Source organism: Rhinopithecus roxellana, chromosome 4, assembly GCF_007565055.1.
Source record: "Rhinopithecus roxellana isolate Shanxi Qingling chromosome 4, ASM756505v1, whole genome shotgun sequence".
NCBI classification, from domain to species: Eukaryota; Metazoa; Chordata; class Mammalia; order Primates; family Cercopithecidae; genus Rhinopithecus; species Rhinopithecus roxellana.
The window spans coordinates 71,455,805-71,481,455 of NC_044552.1; the positions used below are offsets into that span (position 1 = coordinate 71,455,805).

General features: G+C 45.5%; 1 protein-coding gene across 1 annotated transcript in view; it reads left to right on the forward strand.

Annotated features, from left to right (window-relative positions):
* Positions 1–2,466: 2,466 nt before the first annotated feature.
* The window catches only part of FNDC1 (fibronectin type III domain containing 1), a 102,268-nt gene continuing 79,083 nt past the window's right edge, over positions 2,467–25,651 (forward strand). The window contains exon 1 of the mRNA XM_030928996.1: positions 2,467–2,575. Within this exon, the coding sequence (XP_030784856.1) occupies positions 2,467–2,575 (109 nt within the window). The remainder of the gene's footprint in view (positions 2,576–25,651) is intronic.

The following is a 25,651-nucleotide window of genomic DNA, read 5'->3' on the forward strand; positions in this document are numbered from 1 at the left end:
TACAGAAAATAGAAATCTCATTCTAAATTAGCAAAATGGAATATGCTGTCCCCAGAACCAGCATTCAGAAAGCGCAGGGGTGAGGCTGGAGCCCGGGACTCTCGCACCTACCTGGCGCTTTTCTACCCGCTTGTCTTCTCTCCGGACATGGCTTCCTTCTCTCTGGCTGGTGTCCCTGCAGGCTGGAGCCAGAGCCACAGGCCCATCCTGGCTACTGCATTGGCGTCCTGTGGCCGCTGTAACAAATAATTACAAATGGGATGGGTGGCTTAAACAACAGAAATTTGCTGTCTCACAGTCTTGGAGACCAGAAGTCTGAAATCAGTTCCACTGGCCTGAAGTCCAGCACAGGCTCTGGGGGAGGCTCTTCCAGCCTCTGGTGACTGCCAGCATCCCTGGGCTGTGGGTGCATCGCTCCCATGTCTGCCTCCATCCTCACCTGGATTTCTCTTGTGTGTGTCAATCTCCCTCTCCTCTGTTTACAAGTTACATATGTGACTGCATTAGGGCCCACCTAGATAATCCACGATAATCTCTCCATCTCAACATGCTTAATCACTTTTTAATAAACCATGTGAGGTGACAGTCACGGGGCCAGGGACTAGGACAGGAATGTCTTTTGGAGGAGGAGGGCTGTTTCAGCCTGCCATGGCTACCATCCTTCCAAATCCATGAATGATGGGAGAAAAAGACCTTTCCACCAGCCCCCGTTAGAAGAGTACCAACTCTGAATGACCCTGTCTAGGCCACTGCAGAGCCCTGAGCCAGTGGGGAAGTGGGGCTTTCGGAAGGATTAGGGGTAAGGAGGGGTCCTGTCACTTGGCTGGAGTTGGGGAGGGAGCTACCATTCTCCCAAAATAGGAAGAGCCGGGTGGCTGCTGGTGAGACAGAAATCACACAGCTCCATTAAATGGCATATGGGGAAACATGACAACATAAGGCAGTAATGCAGGAAAATGTGTGTGTTTAGGCTGGGCGTGGTGGCTCATGCCTGTAATCCCAGCACTTTGGGAGGTCAAGGTGGGAGGATTGCTTGAGCTCAGGAGTTCGAGACCAGCCTGGGCAACATGGGGAAACCCTGTCTCTGTAAAAAGTACAAAAATGAGCTGGACATGTTGGCTGGAGCCTATAGTTCCAGCCACTTAGGAGGCTGAGGCAGGAGAATCGCTTGAGCCTGGGATATGGAGGTTGCAGTGAGCCAAGATCGCACCACTGCACTCCAGCCTGGGCGGCAGAGGCAGAGGGAGACCCTGTCTCAAAAACAAACAAACAAACAAACAAAAAACAAAAAACAAACAAAACCTTTGCTGGGAAGCAGGAGAGTTTTCTGGAAAGGAAAGCGGTAGGTTTACGCCTTCCCTTTCCTAGGTGCTCAAATTCAAAGAGATACTGTATTTCTAGTTTTCATCTATTTACAATTCATTTAGCTTTTTGTTTGTTTGTTTTTTCCTCTCTGCAGAACACAAATCCAGTCAAATTTTGGGTTGTCACGAGGGAGAACTGACAGCGCTGGGATGAGTTTAGCCAGGTCAGCTCTTCGAGGACACCGGTCTGGTCCACGACAGCAGCACGTGGCAGCCTAGACCCGGCCTTCCTAGAGCTCCAGTCACTGTAGCCTCCAGGGGCGCTCCGAGTCCGTCTGGAGGGCCGCGAGGCTTCCAGGCTGGAAGGAGGAATAGGGAGACCTGGGGCAGCGTTAAAATTACAGAAGCGAGAGAGGTGGGGTCCGGTGAGTCCTTGGCCGGGGCACCAAGGCACACTGAAAACTGGCATCGTGCATGCGCTAGAAATGACAGCTAGACGCAGCAAGGTCTAAGGACACTGAAAACCCCAGACTTGGGCGCGCTGGGTGCGGGGAGGGACATGGAAGGACCCGGCTAGCCACAGGAACTACAGCGCTGCGGACGGGGTGAGGGGTCCTGGCCCGAGTCCCCACGTGGGGCGCAGAGGTGTTTATGTAAGGGGACAAAGGGTATTCCTCTGCCCCATGGGAGACTTCCCCAGCCAGAAAATGAGAGGGTTAGACCAGGGGAGGAACTTCCTCAGCCACTTGGCCCGGCACAGCGACCGCCGCAAGTTCAGAACCGCTAAGTCGGTCCGGGGCGCTCCGGCCCCTACGGCCCGCGCCCCGCCCGCCTCCGGCCGGGGCCCCACCGCCCCTGTCGCCCCCGTCACCCCCGCCCGCACCTCCGGCCCCGGCCCCGACCCCGCATGCCGGCAGGGGGCGCCCAAGCAAGGCTAAAAGGCTCGGCGGGAGGTCGGCGGCCTCAGTGGCGGAGCGCGGCTGCCGGTGCGCGGCCGGGAGCGATCGCCGCGGGGCAGGGGCACAGCGGGCACCGCGCAGAGCGCGCAGAACAGACGGACGGCTGCGGGGACCCGACGGCGGCGCCTCCGCACTCCCCAGACTCCGGCCAGCGCCCCTCGGCCAGCCGAGAGCACCCAGCCCCGGCTCACCCCGGGCTCCCGATGGCCCCCGAGGCCGGGGCGACCCTGCGCGCGCCGCGCCGGCTGCCCTGGGCTGCGCTGCTGCTACTGGCCGCGCTGCTCCCCGTCGCCTCCTCGGCTGGGGCCCCAGGTACGCGCCGCGCCTCGGCCCCCGGCGCTCCTCCGCTCCCTGCGCACCCTCTTGCGCTCGGGCCTCGTTGTCCAGCTCAGTACTGGCTACGGGTCGTGTCACTAGCCTGTGCCTCCTCGTCACTTGCGGGTCGGGGCACTTGGCGCCCTGTGTGGGAGGCGGGAGCGGGGACGCCTCGGCGCCCGGGGACTGCAGCGCGCTGGCGTTTAACTTTGCCGTCGCCCGCCCTGGGGTCGGGAGGCTCCAGCCGTCTAAGTGTCCCAGGAGATTCAGGCACAGGGGGAAAAAAGGAAAGGAAAAGGAGACTTTCGGCATGCGGGCTGGGGTAATGCCTTTCTATGCCCAGAATTTCCCGGGAGCGTAGGTGGTCATCCTTCTTTCCTCGCGTTCACCTCTCCCGAGGCAGGATGACGGGCGCACTCCGGAGACCGGAGGGAGGCAGAGCGGGGCTGTTCTAGAAGGTCGCGGGAAAAGGCTGAGGGCTGCCACAGGCCATCGGGTGCCTCTGCGCTCTGGAGGAGCTGTGCTCCAGTGCCAGCCCGGCTCCAGGCAGCAGGAGGCCCGCGCGCCCGCGGGGAACATTCAAGCTGGGAGAAAATGTTTGTCTTGAGAGGAGGGAGAGGGAAATGAGAAAGTTGATTCCAGAGAAGCTCGCCCTACCCCGATGGCTGAGGCTGCAGCCAGGATGGATGCTTGCTTTGGGAGCAATGCTTTTCGGAAAATGCTAGCGAGCTCTTGTCAGATTTCTTGCAAGTTTCCTGCAGAGAGAGACAAGTTTGTGGTGGGGTTTTCATTCCGAAGCCTTTGGCGGCCGTTGTTCCCACCTCCCGTGCAGGCATTTTTACACTTGAAACTGTGGCTTTTCGGTCATTGGTTTGTAGAAATCCAAGAAGCAGACAATGATTGTCAGATACTATTCCAACGAGGGTACCAGCGTATATACTGTCCTCTTACTTCAGAGGTCAAGGAAGAAAAGTTGGGGGTCACATTGCTTTGTGACTGTTTGGTAGATACATCATCCCAATGCTTAGTTCAGGTTTATGCCAGGTATTCTGATGCCAATGCCACTTTTTCATAAAAGGCAGTGCCTGTGGTAGGGTCTTTTTCTTCCCATTAGTGATCTCTAGGAGGGTATTCACTGAATATTTTGCACAGTACTTGAGAGGAATAAAACTAAATAAAGTCTTCCAACTTCCCCACCTATAACTCCTGGCTTTTGTTTTTCTAAGTGAAAATTTTCCGAGTGCTGAAAGAGTTTTTGTTTGTGAAAATGGTCTGTAACTGAAACCAGTGCTGCCCTGGCTTTGTGGCGATTCCAGCCTTCTGCCTTTCTGATTCCTCTGCCACCTGCCCGTGGGTTGCATGTGAGTGGGTCCGAGCAGGGTTGTTTGTGAGAGCTCCTGGAATCCCACCGCGATCTGCACTCTTGCTTCTTTCGCCTTCTGCTCTGTGAATCACTGTGCTGAGGAATGCTGGGGCTGGACAGCTTCCCAGCCCTTCTCTCTACTGTGTTGACGTGGGATCTACAGTAAAATGATGACCAGACTAGAAGTGGACAAAGGAGGACAAGCACATTTCAGAATGAAATCTACTAAATTTAAATTAAGTAATAGAAGGATAGAAAGAGACATAGCAACCTGTAGATAGCTGCCCATGCTGTGGATGAAATTATGGGGTACATAATTTCTTTCATGGGCTCCCTTTGACGCAACGCCATGGGCAGACTGCTCCCTCTCTCTGGTTGAACTAATGCATGGACCCAGCAAGCTGCTTGTGTCAAGCCCTCACCCTCACCACCCTTTTGGGGCCAGAATCTCTGTAAGGAAATTACCCAGGGCCACATAATAGTGACGGCTCCAGAGGAACTTTGCTTAAAGCAGGACACACTGAAGATCTGCATAAGCCCTTCAGTGTAGGGTCAATTAAACGTAAAACAAAATAAGCAAGCAGTGCCCTCTCCTCCATGCACATCCATCCCTACAACAGGATACTATGCAAACATTAAAATTATGATGGCCTTGCCAGTCTGGTATGATACATTTTTCTAAAAACATGTGGATGTACTCACACATGCACATATTTACAGTGGATATCTTAGGGTGGTTAGGGATGATTTTTATTTTCTTCTTTAAAGAAGCTTTTAGGGAATTCTCCATGTTGAAACTATTTTCAAAGTAATACTGAGATTACTGAGATGCTATTTTTCTTTTTCACAGTTGACATGTGCACTGAGGGTGCAAAAGCTTGATGGGTAAACTGCGGGTGCCTTAATGAGAATCAAGGCAGGGACATCCCCATGCACTAGTAGTCATTGAATTTTGGGGGCCTTTGCAATTAAAAAATATTTGCCAGTTTCATTAAGAATGTTCTTGTTGCCACAGTAAAATTATTAGTTTTACCAAATCCCTGTATCTTTGACTATCTGTCTTTTTAATAGTGCAAATAAATGGGAAGGACACATGAGGCACTACTGCTGATGACCAAGTTCAGTGGCAACCCCAAGGGGAAGCACTGTTTGAGTTGTGCATTAAGTTAGCTGATTTTTTTTAATGGAGTGTGGTATTTACCACAAAGAATGACAACAGACCAACTAGAATTATTCTGACTTGGGTATTTGGCAGATGTTTTCTCAAAAATGAGCAAAGGGAACCTGCTACTTCTAGTAAAAGAACTGCTGTTATTGCTTGCCAGTGATAACATTTCAGCTTTCAAGTGAAAATTAGAATTTTGCCAAGTTGTTTCCACCACTATAAGCTTGAAAGTTTCCCAATATTTAAATTTTTTTCTAGTGAGATCAGTGGTGATATAAATGAATGTGATTTATAAATGTCATATTATAAAATGTGTGAACATTTGGATGATCTGCATAACCAAATAAACCAACAGATCCAAATGACCAGTGTATAGCCTTACAACAATCTTGCATGGGTAAAAGATCTGTTCCAAGTGCATGATAGCTCAATGGATTTTTAATGTAACAAAATATGAAAAATTCTTCATATGATTTCAGATTCTAAGAAATAGCTACTTGATGAGTTTTGGTATAATATCAAAGATTTTTCAAAATTATCCAAAAGTCTGTTGAAATAGTTGTTCGGCTATACATCTGTGTGAGGCTGGATTTTCTCCAACCGAAACAACATATTGCAATAGATTGAATGCATAAGCAGATCAGACATACTCTATTAAAAAGATTTGCCAAAATGTAGAAACAAAGCTGCTCTTCTCACTCATTTCTCTTTGTTTTGGAAAACAGTTACCTTTCATATAAATATATTTGTATGTCAACATGTAATGGTTTATTATTGTTATTTCAAAACAAGTAAGTACATATTTTAGACTTTTCTTAGTTTTAATTCCCAGTAAAGTCAATGAGGATAGATAAAACTCACAGAAACATAACCTCCTTGGCATCCTCATAAATTCAAGAATAGAAGATAATTCAGACACCAAAACATTTGAGACACACTGGTATATACGGAGGGAAGTAGGTTAAAAATCAGGATGCCTAGGCATGAGTGGCAGTGCTGTCTTGCACCCCTGGGGGCCTTGGGCTAGTCTCCGCTCCAGAATAGACCAATTGAAGGAGGCTCCTTCCATCTCTGGAAGCCTTTAGAAGCTTGCCTGTGGCTCAACCTGCATGTGGCTTTATGAGGTTTTCCTCTTACTTCAGTCCTCTTTGAGAGAACGTAGAGAGACCCTCTCTCCTTTTATCTTGTGCATTGGAGCCCACCAATGGCAGATGGTAGAGCTGTTTTGTTCATCAATTGATCATGAAATTTATTCCTGTGGAATCAGAGGTTGTCATAGGATTGCAGAGTGACAATTCACATCCCTGGAAAGTTATTACCAGACAGTTCCAGAGGATGATCAAGATGCCCTACCAAGACCATTCACATCATATATAAGTTCTAAAGGCCCATTCCCTGAAAACAGGAGGGGAAGGGGAGCGTATTCATTTCCTATTGCTATAACAAATTGCCACACACTGAATGACTTGAAACAATACAAATTTATGATCTTTATTATAGTTCTAGGGATCAGAAGTCTGAAATGTGCCCCGCTGGGCTAAAATCAAAGCCTGCATTGAAACTTTAAGAGAGAATCTATTTCCTTGCCCTTTCCACCTTCTAGAGGTGCCCACATCCTTGGTTCTGGGGATTAGGACAAGGACATCTTTGGGGGACCATTATTCTGCCTAAGTCAAGGGATGAGAGTGAGGCAGGGAGCCTGGAAGCAAACATTTCGGGAGAGGCTCCATCACCCTTGGCTGATTAAGGAGCAGTCCTCTTTTGACTTCTTTTGCCCCCCTTGGAACGTAGGGATTTCTTGTGTTATAGTTAAACTGTTACCAGAAGCCTTTATTTCAGTTTAAAAATAGAGATATTTAAAGATATAAAAGTAAAGGAGAGAAAGGAATATGTATGTGTATGTATTTACTTGTAAGTGCACAGGATGTTTCTGTTAGAGTACCCATGAAACTGCAAACTTTGGTGCCTTTGGGGAGGAGAGCTGGGTCGCTGGGGGACAGTGGTGGATACTGTTTCATCCATCTCTTTTACCAATTTTTGTAGATGTATGTTAGAACATTTGGAATCAGGAAGGTATTGGTTATTCACATTCGTGAGCACCCTGTTTTCCTCCCTCCTAAGTCATCCTTGCCTATGAAAAACCTGCGTCTTCCTCCCTCGGCCCGGCCGGGGCAGCGCTTGCGCTCTGAGGCCCTTAGAGGGCGCTCCTCGACTTCTGGCGGCGAAGCCATCACCCGCGGGCCCTTCCGTGCAACCCTGGTTGGACTCGGCTGTCGCTGTGGCTTTACAGAGATAAGCAAATTAGGACAAACATCCAGTTATCTGCCTTGTTTCTCCCTGAGTGCTTGCCTTTTGGCAATTTTTCTACTCATTGGAGCTTCCTTCATATATTAAATGGGAAAGGACAGATCACTCATTAAGAGTCGAAATGGCTGCGTGTTTGCAAATTCAAATACGCCCTGGTGAGAAAGGAAATTGTCTAGACCTGCCGCTGGGGTCAGAAGCCCCGTGGCGGTTGGGGTGCCGCTGGTGCCTCTGCAGGCCTCCACCAAAGATGCAGCTGCTGGAAGATGGGGTGAGCGTAAGGGATGTCGCATTGGCCTTAATAACTGCCTCCTTGGCCCTGATGGGTCTTCTCTCAGCCTCTCCCCTCCACCATCAATGTTAATTTTTGTATCAAGAGAGAGTAATATTACAATTATAATGTCTAATTATTATAATTATATACTACGTATTCTAGTTATAATAATGCTACACTTGTAAATGTAGCAAAATAACTTGAGAGGTGTTCATGTTAATTACAAAGTAGATGCTGCTCACATTTTTTTACTGTGGTCTCCTGTATGTGGAGGAAAGATTTAATTATGGCATCCTTATAATCTATAAAGTACAATCTACATAATTCTATTTTCAGTTTTATGAGGAATTCCTAGGTGTACACTTCTACTTTGTTTTAATAATAACTGGCAGGTTAAAGTGTCACGGAGTTCACCATTTCTCTCTGTTATTTAATATAATTTCCACAGTGACCTTGTGAAGTCAGTAGCATCCTCATCTTGCTACTGGGGGAACTGAGGTCAGAGAGGTTAACTGGTTTTCCCAAAGTCTCTAATCTAATACTCAGTCTTTGGGGTCCAGATCCCACACTCTCCCTGCAGACACCACAGTTCTGGTTGGTTTGAGCCTTTACTGTGTCTCCTTGTTTTCTTCTCTAGGCTGGGTGTGAGTGCCAACACTCACATCTTTGATCTGCTCAGAATGCCTTCCTGAGTTTACTTTTGTAACACTGCTGTTGGCTGTTGAGAAATGATTCCGTGAGGCACTGAAATGTGTTGAATTCCAGCAGGGCTTAACTTAAGACAAAGTAGCAGTGAATGTAGCCTCTGTTACAAGATGGATTTGGCCTGTGGATATGAGCAGGGTCCTCACTGTGGGAAGCTCCCTTTCCATGGTGGTCCTGTTAAGCTCGCCTGTCAGCTCCTTGAAGCTGGTGCTCGGTGTCTAACCTGTTACCCAAACTCTTCGCCACTTAATTTCAGGGGCTCTCTGTGAGTGCTTGATCCTTACCATGGAAATCACAACTTTGAACCTTTGAGACTGTATTTTTAACCAGAAGGCTCCCGGAAGTGCCACCACCTTGTGCTAAGACATTCAGTTTTGTTTAGTGGACCATTTAAGTCAAGAAACAATGCTGAGAAACATTAGTGGCTAATCTGTACCATCGACAAGTCCCTACATCTCACAGAGGCGGTGAGGCTGATGCTCACAGCGTTAAAGTGTCTTGAACTTCTCAGGAGAAATGTACCATTTAAATGCTGAGCTCTGCTATTTAGGGACTGTTTTATGGTGTCACATCCCTTCATCTGGTTTATTAGGTCCTGATTGAGCCAATGATATGGCTGTGTGACCTTGGGTAGGTCATAGCTCTTCAGGCCTCACTTTTCTCATCTGCAAAGTGAGGGGATTGACCTAGATATTGTGAAGGGCCCCCCAGCTCTAACTTTGTGGGAGTCTCCATTTGAAGGATGTCCATTCATTCATTCACCCATCCAGCAAGGATTACTAGAAGTCAGACAAAGACACAAAGTCAGATGAACATAGTGTCTGCTGTCAGAGGACACACAGGTGGGGAGGACTGGATGAGGATAATGCAGACAGGTGATACATTCTAGGACACAAGTGGCACAGGTGTCTTGGGGGTGAATTGACTGGGAGGTCAAGGCCAGCTATATTTGAGCCCTTTTAAGAACAGCATGGGCATTAGTTGGAGAAAGACACCGAGGAAGGACATCTCTGGTTGAGGAACAAACCCTGCTGCACATGTGAAGGCACATGCAAGGAACCAGCAATGTTTGGGGTGGCTCGTGCTAAGTGCTGCTCTGTGTCAATGGTGGCATTCGGGGTTGGAGGTATAGGAGGCAGCCAGCTCAGGAAGGTCCTGGGGTCTGACCTTAATCCATTGTGTTGGTGGCCACCGAGGGAGTGCCATAAGGTGGCACGTCGCTGGGTCGGTAGGAGGTCAGGTAGCAGCCAATCCCAGTACTGCATGGGGCTCTGGCCAGAAGGGGCCATTGAGGCTTTTGTTCATTGTTTGGGGCTTCTTCTATATTTGCTTAACTTGTTTGGGGCTTTCCTCATGACAATGTAGACCAAATGCCTATATCGTGTCACCTCCAGTCATATCTCATTTGAAGAATCATCTTTGTTCCATGTTTTCTGAAACGGCTCATATGTTCTAGAACAGTCCTATTTTGGAAAGGGCTCCAGGGTAGCATGAGTCTCATGTATTTACATGTGGACAGTCTGGTAGGATTGACGTATAGTGCAGGTCTTGAACAGTTGAGTATATTGGCTTTGGGGCCGGAGTGAGTCTGTGCCGATTTCAGTGTGGTTCCCTAGGAAAGACTCTGTGTAATTTTAGGAGTTCATGAGCGGGGAGTGGTAAGTAACTTGGCTTAAAGAGGAAATGAATGGACACAATTTACTGAGACTTTTACTAAGTCTGCAAACAGAGTGGAGCTGAGCATGTGCCGTTCTCAAAGAAGTGTGGATAGCAGGTACCTTAAGCCCTAGTGCTGTGACTGGAGTTAGCTAGCATTTTAATAAAGTACCTGGGAAAGGTGTGCAGTGATGTCTTCTAATTTATCATGACCCCACGTTTGTCTGGAGATGAAGTCTCATCCACAGTCACCCATGGTGGGACTCATGGAGCTGGATGGGGTGTGACAGGTGTAGTGTCCTAGGAGCTCAGGAGAAGCCGCCCTAGCCAGGCAGGGGAGGGCAGGACCTGGGGCAGGCGGGCTCACTGTGACCCCCTTCTGAAGAATCAGAAGGAGAAGCTGCTTTTGACAGAAGCTCTGTGAAATGTATGGGTGCTCTGGGGGATGGTGGAGAAAGCTGCCATGGTGGCACAGACTCACATATAAAATAAAATCCCCCTGCAGAGAAGGCTCCGCCTCCTCTGATGGATGTGTGCTCGTGATTATCAGTCACACTTAGAGGACAGAAAGCTTAGGTGTGGCTTTCACAGAGAAGCCGGCGCGGCTGTGTTTACTTAATGCCGCATTGTTGGGTGCTTTCAGTGATCGTTTCTCATGGCCGATTCTGGTGTGCCCATTCCCCCTAAGACATAAAGGTCGGCAGTTTGGACTTCACTTTAGGCTTAAATGCTATTTTTCAAATAATGTTTTTAAAAAGTTTAATTTTGAGATAGTTATAGATTCCTGTTCAATTAGAAGAAGCATGAACATTGTCAGAATCAAAATGGAGTCACTTGTGCTAAAAACCCTGACAAACAGAGCCATGAAAGGCCAGGAGGGAAGGGTGCTCACGCACAAATGCCTGATAACAAGAGCTCTCAGCAAAGACTGCAAAAATTACAAGCTTGCAAAAGGCCACGACAACCTGACATCTGCCCAGCAACTTCCTGTCCATCCTCAGACTGGCACTATCCTCTACATTGATCCTTGTAGCCAAGGATAATTATCTCAAGACAATTGCCATCGTCCTTATTTTCCCTTTAAAAGCCTTTGCCTTCCTTTCACTCCTTAAATATGCATATAATTCACCGTGGCATGCAAATTCCCATCGCAATACATACTCCTAAATCAACATCATCTTCTCTTGGAGTCTCCCTCTCTGTTGTTTAGGTTCACAGCAGTAAGGTGGACGTACCATGTACCTTCCACCCAGTTTCCCTTAAAGGTGGCATTTGCGTAGCTGCAGTGCCACATCCCAGCCAGGACAGTGAAGATGCAGAAGAGTTTTGTGAGAAGGCCCTGGTGCTTCCTAATGTAGCCACATTTACCTTCCTTCCTCCCATCCACCCCAGACACAAATCTGTTCTCCCATTTTATAATTTTGTCATTTTAAGAATATCATATAAATGCAGTTCTACAGTATGTCACCTTTTGAGATTGACCAAAGCCTATTTTTAAAAGTATTGTGCCCATTCGGCTTGTGATCACTGCAGTTAGCTTGCAAGTGTGTGTGTGTGTGTGTGTGTGTGTGTGTGTGTGTGTGTGTGTGTGTAAATGGAGAAATCATGGCATGCAATTTGGCATCTCAGGCAAGTACGGTTACCACCCTGGTCCAAGCCATATTACCTGGATTTTTGCAGTGACCTCTCCATAGTCACGCTGCTCCTGTCCTCTCCCGCAACACTCCAGTCTCAGGACAGCAGCTGCAGTGATTCTCATGATGCACAATGTCACAGAACCTTCCAATAGCTCCCGGACTCCCTCGGGGATACAAACCAGAAGTCCCAACAGGTTTTCCAGACTGTGCATGATCCTTTCCACACCACACCCTCCCTCGCCATCTGCCATCTGCTTTGGCCCCTGGCCTCCTGGCTGGTCCTGCAATGTACGAGGCCCCTTCCAGCCTCAAAGCTTTTGAACTGGCCGTTCCCTTTGCCTGAGCAACCTTCCATGAACATCAGTGGGTTGATGGCCAGGCGCAGTGGCTCATGTCTGTAATCCCAGCACTTTGGGAGGCCAAGGCGGGCAGATCACCCGCCTGAGGTCAGGAGTTCGAGACCAGCCTGGCCAACATGGTGAAACCCTGTCTCTACTAAAAACACAAAAGTTAGCCAGGCGTGGTGGCAGATGCCTGTAGTCCCAGCTACTCAGGAGGCTGTGGCAGGAGAATTGCTTGAACTCAGAAGGTGGAGGCTGCGGTGAGCCAAGATTGGGTGACAGAGTGAGACTCTGTCTCAAACAAAAACAAAAACTAAAACAATTTATGGGTTGATGGCTCACCCTCTTCAGGTTCTTTGTGCAACATCTTCTCAAGAGGCCTTCTGGACTTCTCCCTGCCTTTAACAGGGTAATTTTATCCTTACCCCCAGCATATCTTATCACTGCCTTATTTTGCTCCACGCCCTCATCAACACCCGGCATTTCATATATTTTACTGGCTTATTTGATACTTGACTGTCTTCCTTTGCTGGAATGTAAGCTCCATGAGGGCAGGATATTTTGTTGGTTTTATTCCCTGCTATAGCCTCCTTGTCTAGAATGCTGCCCGCAAATAGCAGAGGCTCAGTGACTACTTACTAAATGACTGGATGTGCTTTCTTCGGTATTAGTTACATATGATATACCTAAATATATTTATGTATGTTGACTGGCCTCCAGCAGAATAAGGGAGTGGTGCTGAGTGTGGGACAGTGCCCTGCTTCCCTCCCACCCTAACTGTGTGGTGTCAGTATATGCATTAGTGAGAGAGTTGCTTTGTGTTGGAAGTCCATTTTCAGTTGGAGAGAAGATTGTATTTACACAGGATGTGAGTGTCCTAGGGCTGCTGTAATAAAGTACCACAAACTGAGTGGCTTTAAACAGCAGAAATATATTATCTTGCAGCTCTGGAGCTGGAAGTCTGGAATCTGGTCATGCTCTCTTGGAAGGCCTTGGGAGAGAGCCTTTCCTTGCTTCTTCCTAGCTTCTTGTGGTTTCCTTGGCTGTTAGACACACCAGTCCAACTTCTGCCTCCACGTCATATGGCATTCTCCCTGTGTCTTCTCTTATGAAGACACCGGTCATATGGGATTAGGTTTGACCATCTTAACTCTGTAAGATCGTATTTCCAAAATTTCCCAATAAGGTCACATTCACAAATACCAGGGGTTAGAATTTCAATATATTTTTGGAAGGGATACAATTTAATTCATAACGTATACTGTGCTTACCCACATGTTTCCTTTTCTTTTTTTAATTTTTAATTTTAATTTTAATTTCCAGGGTACATGTGCAGGATGTGCAGGTTTGTTACATAGGCAAATGTGTGCCACGGTGGTTTGCAGCACCTGTCAACCCATCACCTAGGTATTAAGCCTGGCATGCATTAGTTATTTTTCCTGATGCTCTGCCCCAACCCCCTGTCCTCCCCTGACAGGCCCCAGTGTGTGCTGTTCCCCTCCTTGTGTCCATGTGTTCTCATTGTTCAGCTCCTACTTATAAATGAGAACATGTGGTGTTGTGTTTTCTGTTCCTGTATTAGTTTGCTGAGGATAATGGCTTGCAGCATCATCCATGTCCCTGCAAAGGACATGATCTCATTCCTTCTTATGGCTGCATAGTATTCCATGGTGTATATGTCCCACATTTTAAAAATCCAGTCTATCGTTGATGGCCATTTGGGTTGATTTCATCTCTGCTATTGTGAATAGTGCTGCAATGGACATACATGTGCATGTATCTTTATAACAGAATTATTTATTTTTTTGGGGGTATAGATCCAGTAATGGGGTTGCTGGGTCAAATGGTATTTCCAGTTTTAAATCTTTGAGGAATCACCACACTGTCTTCCACAATGGTTGAACTAATTTACATTCCTGTCAACAGTGTAAAAATGTTCCTACTTCTCCACAACCTCGACAGCATCTGTTATTTCTTGACTTCTTAATAATCGCCATTCTGACTGGCGTGAGATGGTATCTCATTGTGGTTTTGATTTGCATTCCTTTAATGATCAGTGATGATTCCTTTTCAGTAGGCAAAAGAGTTCGTCAGCTTCCAGCACTGGGCCATAGCTCAGATGAGGAAGGGATAAGCCCCTGAGATGCATTGTGTGCTGAACTGTCAACCTGGAGTTCCAAAGACCTATGGACATTCCAGTGGCCTTAATTATTTGATCAAGCCTGGCTAGGTCCTTCACTGATAGATTAAATAATAAGTAATTAACTCATATCTTCTGTGGGCAAGGCACTGTGCTAGGCTCTGGGATTACAAAGATTTAGTAATGAAGAAGTTGGAATTGCTGTGACTGTAAATGACAACCAAATGCAATAAATGTAGCAATATAGGACTTTCATCTTGGACTTTCTAATCAACTTCTACTTGCCAGAAGTAGTGTTTTTACATTGAAGCATAGAGAATTGTAAGATCAGGAAGAGGAACCACCAACTTTGTCTGAGGACTTTGCCTGGTGGGCACACTTTGGTGTTGGCTCAATCTGAAACTCAAAAAAGCAGTACATTTTTTTCCTATTCTGTAAAATTTTGGATGTGCCTTTCTCTTTTTTTCTGTCTAGATTGTATTTTCTAGTTGAGACTTCCAGGTCATGAGATGAGGGCAGCCTTGTTCTACCACAGACGGTCTGTGGGCCACGGATCTGACAACCTTCTTGATGCTGTGGAAAACCACCACGTTCTCTTTTCCTGTAACATGTGCTCTGGCTCCAGTCTGTTTGTTAATACCACTTTCCACCCCACCCAACAATTTCCTTCTACTGCTTTCTGATAGACTGGGAGAACTGAAGCATCTTGTTTCGGCTAATAATTCTCAGAATCCATATATGTACCTGCTGATATTCAAACAAACCACACCCAAAGGATGTGAGGCTTTGGGGTGATCTTATTTTCACAGCTGCATCATGACTGCACTTTCAATGCTAGCACCTAGGGAGGATGAGGTTCAGGAGACGAACACTAGATGTCATCTGAGCAAATTGTGTGTCCATGTTAACAAGCATGTGGACTGTGACTTGGGGTCCTTGGGATGAGTTCCATGGGGTCCACTGGCACTCTGAAATTGTAATGTAGTTTCATTACAGGAAACAATTCTCAGCATTTTGAGGGGTCAAAGATAGGCTGGGTCACAACCACAGGGAGAGACTGACTATGTGTCCTCTTGGAATTCAAACCCTGGAAAGCAGTGAGTGACCCAGGGCTCCCACACATGGGGGAAACCTCTAGTAAAAGTGCTCCTTGAATTCCATTAATGCTATACTCTGTTCTCTGATTATCCTAGCTTTGGGAGGATTTCCTTTCCCCTGGGCCCTGATAATGTTTCTTGTTAGTGGCACTCAGCTGATAATAAATGTCTGATAGATACCCTCACTCTTTTATGTGCAGATGTAGTGCTTCCTTCAGTAGACTGAAGTCCATTGCCTTTCTTACATATCTCCAAATTAATTCACTTGTATTCCCAGGGGAGTGGCTTGCTTAGTAACGCTATGTCACCCAATTGAATAGCATATTCAAAGATGTTTACTTTTGAAGGTAGGGAAATGAGTTGGAATTTGACGGGGTCTGCTTAGTCATGGAAATCACTGAAGACATTTTGGATTTACAATCAGTAGGCAGATGGAAGAGGATAAGTTGAATCAGATTATCTAAGTTTTCTTTCAACTGTCAAGATTTTGAAATTCCAATTGAAAGTGTATTTTCCAAGATGGAAGGAAATGAGGACCCAATGCTCCCACTGCTGTGTGCGGAGGGAGAATTGGCCAAGAGCTGAGATACTGGGAATCAGGCTGGGTCATTTTGTATTGGGCTGTGATTGGGGATATCAGGTATTCTGTGGCATTTATTCCTCATATTGACATTATCTCATGTGTGTGGAATGTTTTATGATTTTCTTTCATATTGTATTCTTGCATCAATCCTATGAGGTGGGTAGGATTAGCTCCATTCATAGAAAATGGACTAAATTTGATATTTATAGAGAGAAACTTGAGTGGCATATTTGCTTTCTTTGGGGGCCTTGAATGGTGGTGGACACTCTCCTTCAAGAGGAGAAAAATGGACTCTTTCCACCCTTGACTTGACTTGACACTGATGGACATCCCCTTCTTCCTGAAAATCTTTCCTGCTTCTGTGATGCAACTTTTTTTTTCTGGATCTCCTATCACTAAAATTTCAGATTTAAACTGTCATCCCTCAGACCTCTGTGTTCTTTGGGTGGAGATGTTGAGTAGACAGTTGGACACACTGGAGCTCAGAGGAGAAGCCAGGGCTGGAGTTGGGAATTCAGGAGCCTTCCACATGTGGATGGTCTTTGCAGTCATAGCACCAGGTGTGCTACATGGGTAGAGAAGGAAGGAGTGGAGTAGAGAAGGGGGAAAGTCAGAGCTGGGCTGTGCAGTGCTCTACTATTTAGAGTTCTGGCAGAGGAGGAGGAGCTGGCGAAGGAGACCAAGACAGGGTGGTGAACGATGTGGAAGAGAAACCAGGGAGTGTGGTGTCCTAGAAGCTAGTCTAGTGGTCAGGGAGTACCCGAGAAGAGGTGCTTCTAGGAGGAGATGCTCACTGTTGTTGGACATAGAGTAAGCTGAGGAGCAAGAGATGAAGACTTGGCAGCATGGAATCCTGACATTCACAAGATCTCATTCAGGGTACGAGTTCATGTTTCCTTATGAATTCAGCTGCCACCATTGGCTTTCAGTTTTATATCTTTGGTTCTAATTTATTTCCAGGTTTAAACTTATTGCTTTTAATTATAATTACAAGCTGAGAGGGAACAAAGTATAGTAGAAAGAGCATGGTCCATAGTTTCAGATAGGTCTGAGCTCGACTGTCACTTACTAGATGTGTGCCCTTGGGCAAATCACTTAACTCTCTGCGACTCAGTTTCCTTATTTATAAAAATGCGAATACCAAAGTGCAGTGCACAGGCTTGAAATGGGGATCAAAGAGAAAATAGTTATGATAACACAGCTCATTTTAAATCACTTCTGTATTGCCAGCTCCTTGCTTAGAATCTGACACATAGTAGGCACTCAGTAAATATCTGTTCCATAAATGAATGAAATGGCTGGCACTAAGTAGGTGATCAGCGAATGTTCCTTTCCTTTCTTTTTTACTTCCTTGAATATTTTTTGCTATATTACAAGTGGATCCAAAAGTTAAACTCTTAGCTTATTAGGTGTGTAGTGTATTTTCCCCTCTTTGTTAATAATTTACCTATGCCCATTCATAATCATCAAATGAGTTATTATTATCTGTAATGTTTTAAAAATGGCTCATTAGCAAGTGGGGTTATCACTGGGTCTATGTGGTAGTTCGCTCCTGGTCATGTCTGTCTCATTCACTCTGTTTCAAACCTCCCCCTCCAGAACCTTTGCTTGGCCTCTCTTCTAAGGGTGTTTTTCAGGGAGCTTTCTGAGTAATATGAGTGGTGATTTTGGGTACAGTAATGTCCAAGTGTTTAACATAGTTAGACAATGACTTTCACATTTTGGGAAAAGGAATAAATTTTCAGGGAGTGTTTTTTGGTCTGGCATGCCAAGCAGTTTATAGTAGGCTGAGACTAGCTGGACTAGCAAACAATGGTCATTCTTTAAGAAACTATTTCTTGGTTACAAATTGAATTTGAAGAATGTGCGAAAAAATTCCACAAAAACCTGCAAAGTACTGGCTTCTAGTTGGGTCTCTGATGCCTGCCAACAGAAGGCATGAGTCCTTCCCAACTATAGGCATTTGCTCTTTAAGGCCAGTTTTTTCTTATGATTGTTATAAATACAAATATCTATGGAATTCCTCCAGTTCAGTTTCCCCAAACCATTCTGGAAAGCTGGTGGTTTATATGGAGGGTGGGGGGGAATCTTGTTTTTATTCTGAAACAGTAGTTTTTGCTTACACTGGATCCTAAACAAAATGGCCAAGAACTTTAAAACCTCAAATCCTAATGATTGAATTCAGCCAGATCTGATGGTGAAGTTCAGTCTGATTTATGGCTGCATCACTTTCTGGGCAGATGTAATTACTCAAGTCAATGGCCTACTGACAAATAAGCATTGAAATTGTCAAAATTAAATTCCCAGAGGGGATCCCTTAAAAATAACAAACAGAAAGTAATGAAAATTAAACCAAAGCAGCTCTCATTTAAAAATCAGGAAATGATTTGATTCTACAAATCCAGAAGTGATGTTAGGTAGCAGTGGATTGGGCTGCTGACAACATGATATCTGATTAACAGTGGCTAAACAAGTAAGAGAATTGTTTATCTCATTCACCAGTAAACTTGGGAGCAGAGAGACCAGTACTCTCCCATGGTTTAACAAGGTTGTGGACACATAGCCTTGCTCCATTTTCCACTTTGCTGTCATCATTCTCAAGATTGTCACTCCATGTTTTAAGTTGGCAGCTGCATCACCAGGTATCATGTTGACATCCCAAGGAGAAACAAAGGAGGAAGGTACAAAAGGCCACCAGCCCATAACAGCCAAACCTAACCCCTTTAAAATGCTTTCTTAGAAATGGCAGGACTAACTTCCCTATGTCTGTCATTGGCTAGAGTTGATCATGTGACCATTCTAGCTGCAAGGGAAGCTGAAACGTCATGGCTGAATGTTTATTATTCCAGCCTCTGCAGTAGAAGGCGAGGGAGAAAGAAGCTGGGAATAGCTTTTGGGTAGCCAATTCATAGTGTCTACAGTGGTGGTTTCTGAATTTAATGCAATCTGCTAGACTGTTATATATTAGTTGGGAAACTCGACTTGAATGTGACTAATAAAAATCCAGCTTAAAATGTCTCAGAAACATCTTGAGGGATAAGGGAGATTTATTTTAAGAATATTCTCTGGGCAAATTACAGTCAGTTCCTATTGGCTTGAGAGTTTGATTTTAGTTATGCTGCTTGCAATTTATTTTGAAACAGAATTTCTTCATGCTTCATTTTATTGTTCCATTTTTGTATTTTTCTGCTTTGTAGATCTTTTCCAAGTTGGTGGGCGGTGGGGAAGGAGGGAGTAAAGTAGGAAGATAATGAAAGGGAGTAATGAAAGATAAACTATATTAATGAATATTCTTTCTCTTTGCTCCATTTCCCCTGAAATGCAAATAAATAAACAACCTAGAATCTAACACATTCTAGGTAAACTTTGCCCATAAGGAGCCGTTAATCCTTGAAATAATGAGAGTACTTCTGAATGAAAGGCTTAGTTTCCCAGCATTGTGCAATGGTGCAGGCGAACTTGGCTGGAGGTTGGGAGCCAATTCCTGAGGTCCCTAGAGGCACAAGTGAGCTGCCCAGGCACCGTGGAAGCTCTTTCCATAGGACCTTTTCATGTGAGGCAGCATGCCTGGCAGTCACCTGCATGACAAGCTTACATGCAGCCCCCAGGCAGACCCCAGAGACACAGGGGTCTCTGGCACAGGATGCAGTCTACTGAAGCCCAGGTGTGAGGATCACCCTGACATGCAACTACTTGAAGCTCACAAGAGGTGGAAAGCACTTGCACAGAAACGAGTGGAGGTAGTGGTGGTGCTGACAGTCTGGAGGGGATAGAAATGAATCTGACAAATACCATTTAAAGATTGGCCAGTGGTTCGCCTTTGGAGATTTGGATGGCTTCACCATTTGGCTTCTTTGAGATGATGAATAAAAAATGTGATTCACAACTGTATTCAGTGACTATCCAGTGTAGCTTTATAAGCACATTGGCATGCATGCATGAATATTTGACCTTTTCATCTGAATAAAATGGTGCGTTGTTATCAAAATGCTGGAAGAACAGCTGGTGATAACCACGGGGAATTTAGGTGGGGCTGGGGTGGCTGGAGAGGTGAGCTCAGGGGTGCAGCTGGCTTTTCTGCTCAGGAGTGAGCGTTGGCTGCAATCAGTAATGGGGACCTGCAGCCTAGGGCAGAGCTCCTCACTCCATCAGTGTCCATCCTCCCCAGGTGAACGTAACAGGGCACTTTGGGGCCTGGAGTAGAATCCAGTAAGTTAGAGTTTCATGGGGAAATGGATTAGGCAGTGAGGAATGTGAACCAGGGATAGTCTGTGGGGCATGATCTGCTTCCATGGCTGTCTTCCATCTCCCGTGGGACCCAGGACACCTGCTTGCCTTGATGTTCCTCTCTGACCTGACAAAGCACCGTGTGGTGTCAGAGGTTTTGTTGGTAAAGCTCTTTCCGTTCCCTGGTGTGTTTTATGATAAGTTCAGACTCTGAAGAGCTAGGGGTGTGATTTTATTTTTTGTACAGTTATCCTTAAAGAACCCAATGCCAACTGTGGAAAACACTTTTATTGAACCCCCTGCATATTGAGAAATGTCAGAAGGGAGCCCAGGTGGTTATTTTCATACCCAGACAGTGTCTACCCAACAGCAGCCTCCTCGGGGAAAATTCAATCCACCATCTGCAAATTTTACTAGTATTAGTTTTACATCACAGAACCACAAAACAACCTGGACTTCCAGGGTTTTTTTCTGGGTGGGGGGCTGGGTCATAAATATTTGGAAATATAATTCCAACATCCATTTGAAAAAATATTTAAAGTTTGGTCAGTCATTTGAGTTATTCCGGTGTTCTGCCCATGTGTTGTCGACCATCTGATGTTTCTGAATTTCTGAATATTTCTGTGCTGTTTGGTATCGAATGAATAATAGCTGAATTTTTCCACCTTTCCTCTGAATCCTAGTCTCTATGTCATATATCACATTGATTCCTACCTCCAAGCTATACTGCTATTGTAGTACACCTTAACCTTGTCTGGCTGATTATCTGTTGACTTTTTGGTCCAAGATGTGTGGTTACCCTGAGATCTGTGTTTTCTTCATTTCAGAGTCTGGGAAGTATTTGGTGGTTTCCAATGGAAAGTAAAACTTGAACTTCAAACAAAGACCAAGTAGGGAGACTTACGTAAGCATGAAGGGTTTGTTGCATTAAAGAGCAATCTTTGGTATACTTAAGAAATAATTTCAGCATTTTTGGGGTTTTATGGGACCAGTGTATTTCCAAAGCCCTTAATATTCCTTTGGGAGTTTCTTTGTAACTTAGGCCGTCCTCATTGGCTCCTCAGCATTTGCTGCAGGCTGGGTGGGCTGCCCTGCCATGAATGTTCCACTAGGAATGGCAGTCGTACCAGGTGGTGTCTGCCTCAGTTTCTTTGAGTGTGTCCAAATACACTGGCTGTGGGAGTAACTTCAAAAATGATAATTTTTACTTTTTTTTTTTTTTTTAAGATGGAGTCTCATTCTGTCATCCAGGCTGGAGTGCAGTGGCGAAATCGCAGCTCACTGCAACCTCCACCTCCCGGGTTCAAGCGATTCTCCCGCCTCAGCCTCCTGAATAGCTGGGATTACAGGTGCCCACCATCATGCCCGCCAGACTAATTTTTGTATTTTTAGTAGAGACAAGGTTTCTCCATGTTGGCCGGGTTGGTCTTGAACTCCTAACCTCAGATGATCCACCTGCCTCAGCCTCCCCAAGTGCTGAGATTATAGGCGTGAGCTGCTGCACCTGACCAATTTTTACTTTCATAGAAGATCTTGATTAATAATGTCCTAGCCCATTGAGGTCTGTCTACGGATGGCAAAAACCCAACTTGAGCTCATTTAAATTCCAGAATTCATTGGTTCTTGGAGCTATACCATGGGATGGGCAGGGGGCCAGTTGGCCTTTGGGATGCCTAGAACTAGGGCTGTAAGCATCATTGGAACTCTCTCCTCACCTCTGGTCTCTTCTCAATGTGACAGCAAGAGCTGGTCATCAGCAGTGCCAGGATTCTTCCTCCACAGCCTCATGAGCAGAAAGTACTGGCCACATCTCTGGTCCAGCTCCAGTTAGAACAATTCCTGGGAAGTTCCCTGGGCAGTTTGGGGTCACTCGTCCATTACCAGAATAATTAGGGGAGCTTTACTGGATAGACAGAAATAATGTGTATTCTTTCCACAATACGGTGTGGATTGGCTTCCTTATAGAGATTTTGTGGGGGACTCTAAGAATTTAGGCAAGCAGGAGGCTTTGGATTCACTTATTTTTACTTTAGGGAACCCTGAAGAAACAGCACCAATTTCAGTCAATGATGGCAGAGGCCACAGTTGCTGAGGGAACTCTCACCCCTTCTGGGCATTGGAAAGACTCTTCCCTGACTGAGGCCGAATAGTATAAGAAGTAAAGGAGAAAAGCTATTTGGACTTTAATTTCTTTTGGTTTTGAGCTATAAGACAAAGAAAGCACTACATTTGGAATTTTGTGATGGGAGGGATTTCTGTGAAAATCCGGGTGTTCTTATATTGCTTGTATTGTGTTATGAGCAGATTGTCATGCCTGTCATCTCATTCCTGGGACTGTGCTGGGCTATTTTGGATGGCACAAGCCGGGCAAAATTTGGCATTGGAAAAGGACAAGACAGCAGTAAATTTTTAGCCTAGAGGTCAAAATTTTTAGCTTGACTTTGGAGTTGGCTAAAGAATGAGTTTTACTCATGTCAGAGCCTTCTGGGGTCCTGATAGGGGCAGTACTCCCATATTTAACCCCAGGAAGATATATGGCAGGTCACTGATGAATCCAGGGCATCTCCTGAAGATGGGGTGAGGTCGTCCTCATCCTCACCCTGAGTGGCAGCCACAGCTTGACCACAGGTTGACCGTTGCACCCAGTGGGGTCAGGGACAACCAGCTGGGGATGTTCAGGGAGCTTCCAAGGAGAGGAGCTGTGGTACCGAAGAGCACAACAGAGGATGTTTCTGGTCTGTGCCCTGTCCTGCACTCCACAGTGCAGCCAAAAGCGATTGAAGGAGTACAGCCTGGTCCGCCTTCTTTCTTAACCTGGTGGCGTGAATGGATTAGAAGCCACAGGCATGAGTGTCTCCTCTCCGGTCTGCCTTCCTATGGGAAAGTTCCATTTGGCTCCACTCCCACTTCCCTGTGGGAGTTCATGGGGTGAGGTCTAGGCTGGTTGCTCTCTGTCCACACCTGGGAAGCTGCGTGCTGAGTAGTCTGCCCTGCAGTCTCCTGCTAGGTCCTCCAATGGTCCAGAGCTGGAGTAGGGAAGACCATGAGGTAGGAATCACAATGGTGGCCACACGTTAGCGTCCACATTCTCCAGCTCAGCTTTGTCAGCAATAAACCTGATAATTTGCTTTCTGACTCTTTTATCTGTTTGTTCAATTTTGTTTTGAACTCAAATGTTCATCATGAGCTCTTTTGTGCCCCCTGCTTCAAGTTCAGGAACGGGTGCTTCATACATTTAGCCTGGGGAAATGAAACCGAAATGTAATTTGTTATTGATCAGCACACGAGAAATATATAGGCCCTTTTATTTCTTGGCCAAATGTATTCCATTTGGTATTTGTATCATTTCATTCTCATGCTGCTATGAAAAACTACCTGAGACTGGGGAATTTATGAAGAAAAAAAAGATTTAATTGACTCACGGTTCTGCAGGCTGTACAGGAAGCAAGGCTGGGAGGCCTCAGGAAACTTACAATTGGTGGAAAGTGAAGGGGAAGCAAGCACGTCTTTATGATGGTGGAGCAAGGGGGAGAGAGAGCGAAGGGGGAGGTGCCACACACTTTCAAATAACCAGATATTGTGTGACTATCATGGGACAGCACTAGGGGGATGGTGCTAAACCATTAGAAACCACTCCATGATCTCATCACCCCCCCACCTCCAACACTCAGGATTGCATTTCGACATGAGATTTGGGTGGGGACACAGAGCCAAACCACATCACTATAAGAGATGGGTCCTAGGAATCAATGAATTGTCTAAGTACAGTGGGACCAGGAGTTTTGAGATCCAAAGAGAACGCAAATCTATTTTTTGAAGACTTGATTTTCAAATAAAATCAAATGGATTTTTTGTTACTTGAATAATTTTCTCCAGGTAATAATCGGTAGAAAAATCAAAGGAGAAATAACATTTGTTTTTCTTGCAACTGCGCCATCACTAATTGTCTCAGAAAATATTTGGTTTTACCTATTCAACATTTTATTAGTGGATATTTTTCAACCTCAGCTGTGTATTTTAACTTCGTTATCTACACTGATTGTGTGAGTGGTAAGCTCTGTTTCAGTGCAATCACAGAATTTAAAAATGTAAGCATGTTTATCAGTTGCTGTTTTGTTTTTAAATGGTAGACTGTAAATCAAACTTAAAGTATCCATTTATTCTCCTAATATTTATTGAATGCTGACTCTGAGCCAACACTTTTAGTGCTGTAGCACATTTGGCTAAAATCAGTGAGTTTAAAAGTTAAAATGGAGCATATTCAGAGGAATTGTGCCTGATAGAAGATGGTTTTATTCTTTGTTTCTCCCTGGATTAGTCGTGCTTTTTTTTTTTTTTTTTTTTTTTTTTGACAGGGTCTCACTCTGTCACCCTGGCTGGGGTGCGGGGGTACAATGATAAATCATAGCTCACTGCATCCTGTCCTCCCAGGCTCAAGCAATACTCCCACCTCAGCCTCCCATGTAACTGGGACTATAGGTGCATGATCCCATGTCCAGCTAATTTTTTTGTATTTTTTTTTATATATGGAAATGAGGTTTCATCATGTTGCTCAGACTGGTCTCAAACTCCTCGGCTCAGGTGATCTACCTGCTGCAGCCTCCCAAAGTGCTGGGATGACCTACGTGAGCCACCGCGCCCAGCCATGTCATGCTCTTATAACCACCCCTGCCCCCACCTCTGAAATCTACCATCCATTCCTCTTTTTCCTTTTACCTACCTTGAGAACTTAATGAAGTAACTATATGTCATTAAAAAATTGAAACGAAACCAAGACCAAAAGCAACACTTTTAATCCAGAAAGATTCAGTTACTATTTCAAATCACAGTTTTCTCAGCATGATTTCTCGACGAATTGTGTCGTTATGGCATTATTTTTTACCATTGATTCACTTTATTCACTGATTCTGAATCTTCCTTCTCTTTATTCTGAGAAATAGTGCTTGACAGAGTTCCCTCGAGAGGAAGCATGTTTATTTTCGTCCACCATGGATATGCCTGGACACTGAAGCATGACGCTGAACATCTAATTCAGGTGCTTGAACAGGTGGTGTTGTCTGAACCAAGATTTTGAATAATTGGATATTGAATTTCATTCTGAATGTGTTCAGTTTGAAACTCATATTGGACCATATAGACAGTAGGGGAATATTGGTCTGGAATGTTTAGGCCAGAAATAGACATGCAGAAGTCAACAGTTTTGCTGGTAGTTGAAGCCTGTGTAGCATCCCACAGTCCTCTCCCCAAAGGCTTCCTGGGATGCGTCTCCCTACTTCTTGGAGCCCAGGATAGCTTTTTCAGAGCCTTCTGGTCTCTCGAGGGAGGGAGGGGAGGTCTGGCAATGTGATGTGATTCCTTGGACAGATCTGTACCTGATGCCTTCAGGGTCTGCGATTGCTACAGTTCCTCTCCAGACTTTAGCTTTCATTTTGATTCATAGACTTTCCCCATGGACCCAAATCCACAGAGTCTCCGAATTGAAATTGGACACGAGGAGTTTGTCTGGGTCAACAACTAAAGGATTTCTTCTGGGTTCAAGGTAGAGGTCACTGACTGGCCGCCAGTGGACTGAGTCCGGCCA